This window comes from Odocoileus virginianus, chromosome 11 (genome assembly GCF_023699985.2).
Source record: "Odocoileus virginianus isolate 20LAN1187 ecotype Illinois chromosome 11, Ovbor_1.2, whole genome shotgun sequence".
Lineage (NCBI taxonomy): Eukaryota > Metazoa > Chordata > Mammalia > Artiodactyla > Cervidae > Odocoileus > Odocoileus virginianus.
Genome location: NC_069684.1, coordinates 18,567,879 through 18,580,085, shown reverse-complemented (window position 1 = coordinate 18,580,085; position 12,207 = coordinate 18,567,879). Strand labels below are relative to the sequence as shown.

General features: G+C 52.6%; 1 protein-coding gene across 2 annotated transcripts in view; it reads left to right on the top strand.

Annotated features, from left to right (window-relative positions):
• The window catches only part of QSOX1 (quiescin sulfhydryl oxidase 1), a 40,891-nt gene extending 34,422 nt beyond the window's left edge, over nt 1-6,469 (top strand). Inside the window, exons 11-13 of one of the 2 annotated variants that reach the window (XM_070473982.1) lie at nt 2,208-2,387; nt 4,645-4,868; nt 5,704-6,469. In XM_070473982.1, coding sequence (XP_070330083.1) covers nt 2,208-2,387; nt 4,645-4,868; nt 5,704-5,712 — 413 coding nt within the window. In that variant the 3' untranslated portion in view covers nt 5,713-6,469. The other variant, XM_020868836.2, reaches the window with a different exon arrangement.
• The last annotated feature ends 5,738 nt before the right edge of the window (nt 6,470-12,207 follow it).

Sequence of the window (12,207 nt, the reverse complement as noted above, 5' to 3'; positions counted from 1 at the left end):
CAAGGACACCAGTCATATGCAATAGGATACACCCCAGTGACCTCTTTCTCACTTAATCACCTTTTTAGAGATGCTGTGTCCAAATACAGTCACATTCTGAAGGACTGGCTTTAGGACTTGAGCATAAGAATTTTAGAGGACGAGGTTCAGCCTGTCACACAGGTCAGGGACTAGCAAGTGCAGGAGACAAGTGGGGCGTGTTTGCAGCACCAAAGGGGGCCAGGAGGGGGCGGCAGGAGAGATAGTGGGCACTTGGAGGTCCTGGGGAGGGAGGGAGTTGGATTTCAGTCCCTGCATTAGGAGAATCTACCGGAGACCATTGGCAGGGGAGGGATGCACACGATTGATGCTTTAGAGAGATGACTGGGTGGAGGGTGGGCTAGAGCAGGGCAAGGTGGAAGCGGGGCAGCCAGTTAGGACGTTGTGGAACTTGTCCAGGAGAGGCGGTGGCAGCTCAGGCTAGAGTTGTTAGGTGAGCACATATAAGAAGTGGGCAGATTTGGGTGTGTTTTAAGGCAGAGCTGATATGACTCATTGAGGGATTGGATAAAGAATGTGCAGGATCAAGGACTTTGGTTGGACCCTGGACTTGGGCCTGAGCGTCAGGTGGGTGATGGTTCTATGAGCCGAGAAATGGGAAGGCTCGAGGGTGGTAGTAGATGGGGAGAGGGCACACATAATTGTCTGCATCTATGGGATCTCTGAATGGAGATGCAGACAGGCGAGTCTGCAGCTCTGGGGCGAGGTCCATGACAGAGACACAAATCTTGTGGTCGTCAGCACACAGATGGTAGTTAAGACCTGGGGACTGGATGAGTCCATTAGCGAGTGGGCAGAGAAGAGTGCAAATAGGCCTGAGTTCTGGGGCATTCAGCTTCCAGACCTCTGCTCAAGGAGCAGGGGCCAGCTAACGAGACTAAGAAGGAGCCGCTGTTGCAATTTCAAGAAGGCCCCCAACATAAAGAGTTTCAAGAGGGAGGACGCCGCTGAGTGGATGCTGCTGTGCTGGGGGAGCTGGTGCAAGGGGAGGACCTCGCAGGCAAGAGCTGTTTCAGGGGTTTAGTGGAGAGAAAGGCCTGGGTGGTTTGGGCTGAAGAGAGAAGAGCCAGGGAGAAGTTGGAGGTACTGGGGGAGTGATTGGGTATGGGTCGGGTCAGAGAGAAATTTCTTTATTGTAGTTATTTTTTTCCTGTCGGAAGGAGCCCATACAAGGAGGAAATGGATGATGCCATAGAAAATGAAAATATGGACAGGAGTGAAATCTTGGAGGAGGCGAGAGGGGTGAGGTAGAGCGTGAGGGCAGGCATAAGGGGTGATGGGGGTGGACACAGGAGCTGAGGGAACTGAGGAGGTAAGAGGCAAGGCACAGCTTGGTGTGGACACCAAAGTTGCTCAAACCAAAGGCCCAGGGAGTGGTGGTGAGCAGGACAGAGAGCAGGGTGCTGAGGTCCCCGTGGGTGGAGGGGTGGGACTAGGAGACAGGCTTTTAAAGGGCTGGGGGGTTTCACTGCAGGAAGGAGAGAGAGTCTGGATGCAACCAACAGCAGGGAGGGTACTTCCACCACCTCCAGCCCTGAGGTGTGTGGAGTGTGGAAGACAAAGCGGTTCAAGTAGGGCAGGTTTGGGGAAGCAGTGGTATCTTCAGGGAGGAACCCCTGTTGGAGCAAGAAAAGGCTCAGAGCCTGTGATGTTGCCAGTCCAGAGAGCCCAGTGGGAGACCATGAGGGGACTGGGGAGAGATGGAGACGAATTAGGGAATGTGCAGAGCTGGATCAGGATGGGCTCTGGGTGTGTAGTGCTTGAGGGAGGAGATGCAATGGAGGGCAGGTCACGACAGGAAGCCTGAAGCAGGAGGGGCAGGGTAGGGACCCACAGGTCGGGTGGTGGGTGCTCCAGCCCCTGCCTAACTCTCCAGCCACATCTCTAAGAGCCTGAGTGTCCTGACAATGAGTTTGGACTTTATCCTAAGTGTGAGTAAGTGATGAGGGCCTGGATAAGAGGCAGACAAGGGAGGCTGAGGTTTAAGAGTCTGGGGGGGATGGAGTTAGAGCCATGACCACCCTTAGAAGGGGCAGTAGGCAAGGAGACCAGTCCCCGCATCAGGTGGGCCCTGTGCAGAGGAGCATGTGGTGGGGATGGTGGTGGGATCAGCAGGGCCAAGCAACCTGCAGGGTCCCCGGTGACTGACAGTCTCCTCTTCCCTGTAGCCAAGGCCCAGGAGGTCCTCCAGGCCATCCGGGGCTACGTCCGCTTCTTCTTTGGCTGCCGAGAGTGCGCTGGCCACTTTGAGCAGATGGCTGCTGGCTCCATGCACCGGGTCAGGAGTCTGAACAGTGCCGTCCTTTGGTTCTGGTCCAGCCACAACAAGGTCAATGCTCGCCTTGCAGGTAAGGAAGGGCCACCTCCAAGGCCAGAGTCTCCTGCAGAGGGAGGGTGAGGTGGGGGAACTTGGGAGTCTTGGACCAGAGGCAGGAGACGGGACCCTGACTGTCCCCCTAGGTAACACTCCATGTGTCACGGTGCTGCTTAACACTCGGAGCCCCTTCACGGGCGCTCCCAGCCCTGCTGATGGATGCCAGCATCACTAGGCCTATTTTCTAGATGAGGAGACTGAGGTTTCGGCACCCTGAGATTCTGGGCCTCCAATGCCATTGCTCTTTTTCTGCCCAACACCATGGCCACTCCCTCTGGCCTGCTGCTGGGGTCCCTTTTCCTGGCTCCCTTCAGCTTTCTGGCTATTGATCCCTTTCTCAAACCAGTAAAGAGAAAAGACCTGGGTTTTTCCACCCCCCTGGGAAGGGTCTAATGATAAAACATGCTTCGGAAGAAAAACCTTCCTGGAAGCCAAGAACCCATTCTCATAGGAGAAGGCCTTGTCTTCTGCGTTTCCCTCGTTTACAGTGTTTTCTATTCCCCCGTGTTAAGGAGTTTGATGGGTCCCACAGACAAAAGCATTAAACTCCAGGGGTGACCGGCAGCCATCTGTGGATGGAAGCCTGGGCTGCTCTACGGGGAAAGGGGAAGCTCAATTGGCTGGGACAGACCTCCCAGGGGTGGAAGCGGAGGATAAGGCCCGGGGCAGGCTGAGGTTAAAGGAGCCTGTGGAGCAGGTGGTGGTGCAGGCGGCTGCCCTTGTCTGCGTCTCCTGGGGCCTTCCAGTGGACCTCAAAAGAAGACACGTGCCATCTCTCCTCCCACCCCTTCTCTCCCTGCCCCTGCCCCGCCCCTGCCGCCAAATGCTCATCTGAGCCTCCAGCCTCGTGTGACCTGCAGGCTTCCCTGGGGGCCCAGCTGCTGCTGGAGGTCCAGGAAGCCAGTGCCCTTACTCACTCTAGGACTGCCCTTTCAGATCAGCCAGTAGCAATAATGAGCAGGTGCAAATGGAGTGCTCACTTTGCAAGGTCTGCTCACTATCACTTCTCACTGAACCCTTGGAATCTCCATGTTGCTCCCTCCCCCAAAATAACCCGTTTGATTTTTACATCACTTGCTGCTGCTGCTTTATTCTGCCCAGACCCTTCAGGAGAGGTGCCTCCTCCAGGAGAGATGGGTTGATTACGATTCCCCAGGTGACACTGGGGAAGGGGCTGGTGGTAGGCCCTCTGGGGCTCAGCCTGGGGCTCTGCCCACAGAGCTGGCCCCGCTTGGGGCCCCAGTGGCCTGGTAGGAAGGGCAACATCCTGTCTCTCTTCCAAGTGTCCTTTCCTCCATCCAGGCGCCCAGCCCTTGGGACCCACCTGAGGAGGAAATTCCACTGTGCTGTGTTGAGTCGCTCAGTTGTGTCTGACTCCTTTGCAACCCCATGGACTGTAGTCCGCCAGGCTCCTCTGTCCATGGGGATTCTCCAGGCAGGAATACTGGAGTGGGTTGCCATGCCCTCCTCCAGGGGATCTTCCCAACCCAGGGATCAAACCCAGGTCTCCCGCATTGCGAGCAGATTCTTTACCATCTGAGCCACCAGGGAAGCCCAAGAATACTGGAGTAGGTAGCCTATCCCTTCTCCAGGGGATCTTCCTGACCCAGGAATTGAACTGGGCTCTCCTGCATTGCAGGCAGATTCTTTACCAGCTGATTACCAAGGAAGCTCAGAAATTCCACTACCCGCTACCTACCCCAGAGGGCTGCAGGGGGTGCAGGAGAAGCCGGGGAAACTACCCTGTGCCTTGAACTCTTGCTTTAAAAACATTACAAAAAGAATGTATCTTTACTCCTGTAAAACTTGGGAACTTTCAGAAAAAATGCAAAGAGGGTTAATGCTAATGGACTGCCAGACAAAGCCTGCCAGACAGATCTTTCTGAGTCTTCTCGCCCTTTCCTATGTCTGGTCCCGGGGTACAAACCAGCAGTGAAGGTGACAGAGACAGTGGGTTAACACGGGGAAGTAGCTGGGGGAGAAACTGGAGTCCTGGGGGCGGGGGTGGGGAGGAACCTCCTTGTCCAGACAGGCACTACTGTTGGCTGTGCTGTGGGCCAGGCCCTGTGCCAGGTCTGTTATCTGCCCTCTCGCATGCACATCCTTTCCCGGGGCAGCGATGCCCCCTTTGTGCTGATGAGGGAGCTGGCATCGTGAATGGAAGGGTGAGATCTGGGTTTCCGGGTGTCCAGCATGTCACAGACAGCCTATGTGTGTGCTTCTATTCCCAGGTGCCCCCAGTGAGGACCCCCAGTTCCCCAAGGTGCAGTGGCCGCCCCGCGAGCTCTGTTCCGCCTGCCACAATGAACTCCGGGGCACTCCCGTGTGGGACCTGGACAACACCCTCAACTTCTTGAAGACCCACTTCTCCCCAAGCAACATCATCCTAGACCTTCCTTCAGCTGGGCCGGGCCCCCGGAGGGGTGCACAGAGGATGACAGTCATCCCCAAACAGGTGGAGCTGGAGCTGGCAACCAGAAATTTTACCCTGGCCCCTGAGAAGGCTGAGATCCCCGTGGGCTCAGGGATAAAGGCCCCTGGAGCCACCATGCTAGTGGCTGGACTTGGGGCAAACCACCCCAAGATGCAGGCTGGCCTCGGTGCGGCCACAGATGAGCCGGACCCGGGAGCTCCTGAGCAAGTAGTGGAGCTTCACAGGGATAAGTCGGAGCAGCCAGAGGGGGAGCAGCATTTGAGCAGGAGAGACACAGGAGCCGTGCTGTTGGCCGAGTTCCTGGCTGGAAGGAACCTCCCCGGAGGCCCTTCAGAGCTGGGGCGAGTGGGCCACGGCTCCCAGCAGCTGGCGGGCATCCCTGACAGGGAGCCTGAGGCTGGGGCCGGGCAGGGCCAGGGCCAGTGGCTGCAGGTGCTGGGCGGGAACTTCTCCCACCTGGACATTAGCCTCTGCGTGGGGCTCTACTCCCTGTCCTTCATGGGCCTGCTGGCCGTGTACACCTACTTCCGGGCCAGGATAAAGGCTCTGAAGGGCTATGCCAGCCTCCCTGCCGCCTGAACTGTCCAACCCGGGAGTGGGGCAGGATAGGAAGCTGCCGTCCACGGGCTCTTCCAGCCCCTTCTGCCCCCCTCACCTTTCTCCTTGTCCAGGGACACCCAGCAAAACCAGTTGCTGCAGTGAAACCTCCCCGGGGCTTCTGGAAAGGGATGATCCATCGACAGGGAGATGTGCACAGGGCCCGGGTTCATCTGTCAGCACAGGCAAGGGCAGCCTTGGGCAGCGGGGTCGGGAGGCTCCGTCCCCAGCCTCTTAGCACCAAATTCCTCTTTTTCAGCTTATTTGAAGTCCTGCCTCATTCTCCCCGAAGCTTCAGTGTTTCCCGCTTGGCGTTGGCCCTAAACTGGGGCCAATGAGGCTGCAGTGTCCAAGGTTTCCCCTCTCCGGAGGAGGGGCCCCGGGACTGGAGTGGACCCCCTCCCTGCTTCCCAGGACTCCGTCCGTCCTGCTACAAACAGCCCTTTGTGCCAGAGAAGGAAGGACTGCCTATGGCCCACTGTGCCTGCCCATCCTCCAGCCCCTCAGACCCGCCCCCCGCCCCGACCCCCGGGTGGGGTTTGGCTTTGGAAGGGGCCCTGGAAGCTTCTGGAAGTCATGTTGGTCTCCCAGGTGAGGTCTTTGGGAGGAGAGTCTCTGGCTGGCTCCTTTCCCAAACCTTGGGTACAGGAGGAACACAGGCTGGAGCCGGGGTGTGACGGTACTGGGCTGGGGTGTGGGGTTTATGGAGGGATGTCTGGGTCTCTAGTGCCTTAGCTGTGAGAGGGCCAGTGAAGCCTTTGCTCTGAATGTGCTTTCTGCATCAGGCTCAACCCACCTCTCCAATCTGGGTCTTCTGTCTTTTTATTTTAGTCTCCAAAACAGATGCTAATCTATGACTGTGGGGGGGAGCTGGAGCGAGGAGAGTGCTGTCCCTCCTGAGGGTCACCTCCCATCGTGTAGAGGTTAAAAGGGTCAGAGGGGAGGGTGACGCTGTCCGCAGGCTCGATTCCCACTCCCCTCCACTGTTAGCGGGGGCTGTGGAATAAATTATTTTGTTAAGGCAAGCACCGGTGTGTTCTTTAACTTGCTACTAGCGTCCAGGTCTGGATTGCTGCTGTTGTTGTTTAGTCGTTCAATCGTGTCCAACTCTTGTGACCCCCATGGACTGTGGCCCATCAGTCTCTCCTCTGTCCACGGGATTTCCCGGGCACTGAAGTGGGTTGCCATTTCCTCCTCCAGGGCATCTTCCTGACCCCAGGGATCGAACCCTTGTCTCCTGCATTGGCAGACACATTCTTTACCACTGAGCCACCCAGGGAAGCCCATCCAGGTCTGAATAGAATATGCAGAACCCAGCCTCATCTGGGATCCAGTCACCTCAGGGGGGATCAAGGGGCCTTGTCACAGCCCCTCACTCCTGGATGGGCCATCCCCCACTGCCCACAGAGCCCTCTGTGTCCGGAGCCCCTCAATGCCACCTCCTCCTCCCCCCACCCTGCTAGGGAGCCCTGCTCAGTCCTGCTCCAGGAACCTTGGCTTACACCTGCCTGACCCTCCTCAGCCAGGTGGCCTACATCTCCGCTCTCCCTGGAGGCAGGAGAGAGGGCTTGTTTGTGAGAGCCGGCCTGGACTGGCTGCCCAGCAGGGAGGAGTCAGCCAGATTAGAGAGGCTGCCCCTAATCCGGCCTGCTGGGTTTTACAAGGATCAGAGCCGCTGATAATGAACCTCATTAAGGGGGAGCAGGAGCCTCAATCCGATTTGGGGGTTTTCTCTTTGACATCTTCTCTGCTCAGATGGCCTCGGCACTGGGCAGAGCAGGTGGGGTGCCAGGCCTGCTCCTCTGCCAGGGCAGCCGGGTGGGGAGGGGTTGACCCTCCCCTCTTCCCTGCTTTGATAGCCCTGGGTCACCTCTTTAGCTGCCTGACCTCGAGAGTGGATGGCGGCTTGGAGCCTCTCTTCCCTCGAGTTCCCTCTCTGTGTCCCCCTCTAGTCATTCCCTGCCTGCTCCGTCCTCCTGGGGCATCTCTGCATCTTTCCCCGCCCCACTGGGCCCTGGTTGACAGGCTGACAGGCCTACAAGAGGGTGAAAGAGGCCCCCTGGGGGGCCAGTGGCCTCCCCCACCTGGGCCAAGACCACTTGAGTACACCTGTTCCTCCACCACCTGGTACCTGACGCGATGCCAAGAGCAGAGGATTTCTACCAGCCAGCCCTTACGGCTCCAGTGACCGTATTTTCTAAGACCAAGCTCAGACATTCAGAATTAGGACTAGGCTGGAAAAGCTGATTCTGTGACTACCCACAGTGCCCGAGGCAGAGGTTAGGGCCTTACTTGGGGCCACAGGGGGCCCTGGTGGTTGTTGTGGGTCTCCGTCTTCATCTTGGCCCCTGGCAGACGGCCCGAGCAGCTTTCCACCCTGTCTCAGCCCCTCTGATTGATACACAGGGGTGGGCCTCCTCCTGAGCAGGACTGCTGCCTTTCACCTTGATTTCCCCAGGGCTCTCGGCAGCATCAGCATCGATAAACCGGCTTCGCCCACCAGCTGGTCCCCTCCCCCACCCGGGCTGCCAGCCTGGAAGCCCGGGCTTCTGTGATTTGAGCACCGCCCGCCTGTCCTTCCAAGTTGTTTTCTGCACCTTAGGAGAGCTCCCCTGCAGGAGAGGGTCCTCAGAGGACCCCTGCAAAATAAAGGGTCCTCGTTCCAGGGCCTGACAAACTCACCTCTGCCTGGGATGTTCCATACTGACTTCAGAAATGATTTCCTAGAGGAGGGGCAACTGTGCTGGCTGTTGAACTATGAGTGGGTGTTCCCAAGGAAAGTGAGGAGGAAAAAGGACATCGCAGGCAGAGAGCACGTGCCAACTCCAACAAAGGAAAATCACAAATACAAGAAATTCTAAGCAAAAAGCTTTAAAAGACATTTGAAAATTTTTTCCCAGTGCTGCACTGGGCTAGAAGCTGGGGATAAACAGAGGAGAAAGACGTGGTGTTATGGAGCTTACGCTCTAGAGGAAAAGACAGACAGGTGAGGGGGAAAAAAAGAAGATTGTGGTAAGTGCTCTGCAGGATAGAGAATGGGAGGTGGGTGGGGAGGCTTCTCTGAGAACAGAGGAAGGGAAAACCCAGAAGGGATTCTACGGGCAGGGGTGGAGGGGCTGCTCCATTCAGAAACCACCCCTGGGCTGTGGAGGTCCCAGAGAGGTGGCCCACCTCTCCCCTGGCTCCTCCCCGTAGCCTTGGCACAGGCTGTTCATGGCAGAGGCCGATGTCGCCTCCCCAAGCCTTGGTCTCTGCCCTAGAGGAGAGCGTGGTTATGAGTGGGGTGTGATGGCCTCCAGAGGGTCACTGGAGTGCACAGGGCTCAGTCCCTCTGCCCACCCTCTCTGCCCCTTCCCTTTAGCTGTCATCTGTGCCTATGCAGGGCTGGGCGGGGAGGAAGGGGCCCAGCCAATACCAGTCATGGGTACCAGACAGGGAGGAGGAAGTCTAGAAGTCACCAGGAGAAGGTAAGGGGCCCTCTGTCAACAGGAGGGGTAAAGCTAAGAGCACCAGTCATGGGGGCATTGGCCTTGGGCGTGTTGCGGAAGACTCCACGAGCACCGGCTTCGATTCTAGGGGGAGAGCCACCTGCCTGGGCTGGCAAGTTGCCAGGTGCTTCTTTGGCAAGACTTGCTCATCTCTACACAGAGACAGCAAAAGGCCCTTCCCTGGGGGTGGGCGGACTCTTTGGGAGGAAAGTGGGCCCCAGGGCTGACTGCTAATCCCCTTCCTCCACCATCGCGATGGCGCCCCCTGCCCTCACCAGGGTCTTCCTGGGAGCCTCTGCCACCTCAGAATCACAGCTTGTGGTCTGAGGGGAACGGAATCTCCTCTGTCTCGAATCTGCTCTACCCTGTCTGTATCATGTTCGCAAACCTCAGCACTTCTGATGGTCATAGAGTTTAGCAAATGATGTTAAGAATACTGATCGTTTGAGGAAAACTCAGTTGAGATCCCATTTTCGCACCATACATTGAAATAAGTCCCAGGGATGTAAAAACTAACGCATAGGGAAACATAGCTGAATAGTATTTTTGTTAGCATAAGAACAATGGAAAAAATAACTCAGGTGAGAGTTTGATCTACTTGATAACACCAATTTTTAAAATTAAGTTTAAAATAAAGCTACATATGAAAAGAACTGGGAAATATGTGCAATAAGAATTACAAAGGGATATGTCTATTGTGAAATAGGGCAACTGGAGAAAGATCAGTTTGTGAGTATTGACGTAAGATGCCCAAGGATACATTTCTGTAAACATAAATATTACTATGTATTACTATCTTCATTAAAATATATATATTTAACAAATATAATTTAATGTAAATGTAGTAAATGTAAATTATTAAATGTAATATATCCATATATACTAATAATGTAATTTATAACATTGTTACATATATATGTTAATGTTTAGAAAAAGTCTAGAGCAATATATACCCAAGCTATAACCAGTACAGTTATATCCAGAAAGTGGGGTAGGGTCGACTTAAAACAGGGCTGGGACTAGAGTGAGCAAGGGAGGTATATAGGGTACAAAATTTAAGGAGGCATTTATCTTCAGGGTCCCAGTAGAGCAGGTCAGCCCCTGAGAGTGAGTGCCTCCTTAAATTTGGTGCCCAGGTACCTCCATGGCCTTACCCTAGTCCTGGCTCTGACTTAAATACTCAAGTTTGTTTTTGAATTTTTGCAATAAACATTTTTGAAATGAAAAAACAGCAAGGAAAAGAAATAGAACTAAAGGATCTTCAAGATCTATCATAAATAAGAAAAGCACTAAAGCCCTATTAAAAATATTGAACCAAATTATTAAAACCCCTTTTATCTATCCTGTTGGAAAAATGGAAGGGAAGAAAAAAAAGATAGTGGTAGCTAGAGTGGGAGGAAATGAGATGTGTCTGTTATCTATTGCTGTGTAACAAAACCACTCCAAAGCTTAGCAGTTTGAAACAGTAACAGTCATTCATTTTGATCATGAATCTGCACCTTGAACGGAGTTCAGCTGAAAACAGCTCATCTCCGCTCCATGCAGTGGATCTGAGTGTGATCCATCCGGCAAGAGGATGCTAACTGTCCCCCGGAAACTCAGCTAGACAGTGGGCAGGAGGCCTCCGTTCCTCTCCACATGGAACTCTCCACAGGCTCCTTGGGCTTCCTCATAGCATAGCAGCTGACCTCCAAGAGCAGTCGTCCAACGACAATAAAGTGGGAGTGCATGGCAGGTTTTTGTGCTGCCCTCAAAAGTCAAATAGCATTACTTTTGTCGTTCATTGTTGGTAGAGGCAGATCTAAAGGCTTACCCGGAATGCACCTACAAAGGCCTTCCCTGGTTCAAGAAGAGGAGTCCTAGGCTCTGCCTTTTGATGGGGCAGTGATAGAGTTCTGGAAACTATATGGGATGGAAGAGATTGTTGAGGTCACCTTAGTACAATCTGTTACAGAGCACTCTCAAACACTGCTAGTGGTAGTATAAACTGATACAAATTTTGGGAAATGTGTAATTTTTAATGTAATGTAACTGGTAATAGGTTTTAAAAGCTTTAAGAAAATATGTAACCTTTGATCCAACAATTCTACTTTTAGAATTTATCCTGGGAAAGTAATTGAGTATACTTATTAAGATTTGCTAAATAATGAATATTTATAATACCAAAATAACCTAGACCTACAGTCTGTTAGGAAATTGATTAAATTCTGGTACATCATTACAATGAAATACAACACAGCCAACAGAAGTGATTTGAATGTGTTCTTTTTAACCTGAAAATGTTTCCACACTGTATTGGTAAGTAAAAACATGAAGTTGCAACAATAGAATGATCTTATTTTTTTAAAAAAAGACACATATATACTTATGGATACTGGGTGTAGACCTGGGATACACACACCAAAAAAATAGTGGTTAATAGTCAGTGGTGGAGTTATATGTATTTGTTTCTCTTTTCACATATCTGTATTTTCTTATTTGCATTAAATAAATATGTATTAGTTGTACAGTTGAAAACACTTCTAACAGGCCAAGAATATGAACTGTCAATTCATAAAAGAAGAAATACAAAGATCAAAAAATATATGAAACAATTTTTCAATAATAAAGGAAGTGAGAGATTAATGCAGTATTTTTTCTATACATTATGCAATGATAAAACCTGAGACTGGAAAGGTGATAATGTAAGTTGGCAGAATATTTCTGAAAAAAAAAAATCAATCTTAAAGATGTTTATACCCTCAAACTGCTCAAAATGTATCTTAAGGAAGTAATCAGAGATACTGACCAAAACCTGGAAACTATCTACATGTCCACCATCAGAAGACCGGCCCCCACAGGGCACAGTACCCACAGGGCAACTGGGTTTCCCAGAGCTGTGATTCTCACCTCTTCCTTTTGCGTTCCCCACTTGGAGGCCAAGAGGCAGTTACCATTTATCATCACATTTGCACTGCTGATTTAGAAGAGGGCAATACTTCTCAGCATCCATCTCTCTAACTCCACAAGTCATGTGTCAAGCAAAATGAAGAGAGCATTATCTGTGAAGAATATTACTATATATTTGATACTCAGCAGAACATATCTCCATTTAAGAATGAGGCTAGCAAAAAAAAAAAAAAACAAGAATGAGGCTAGCTTACTGACCTCAGCTGCCTGCCCCGTGGGCATCTGAGTTATGATCTGACTTTAGATTCAGCTGAGACCTCACTCCATCAGGAAAGCCCTCTGAGCCCCTCAATCCTGAGTCAGGTGTGCCCACCCCACGAGAGGAC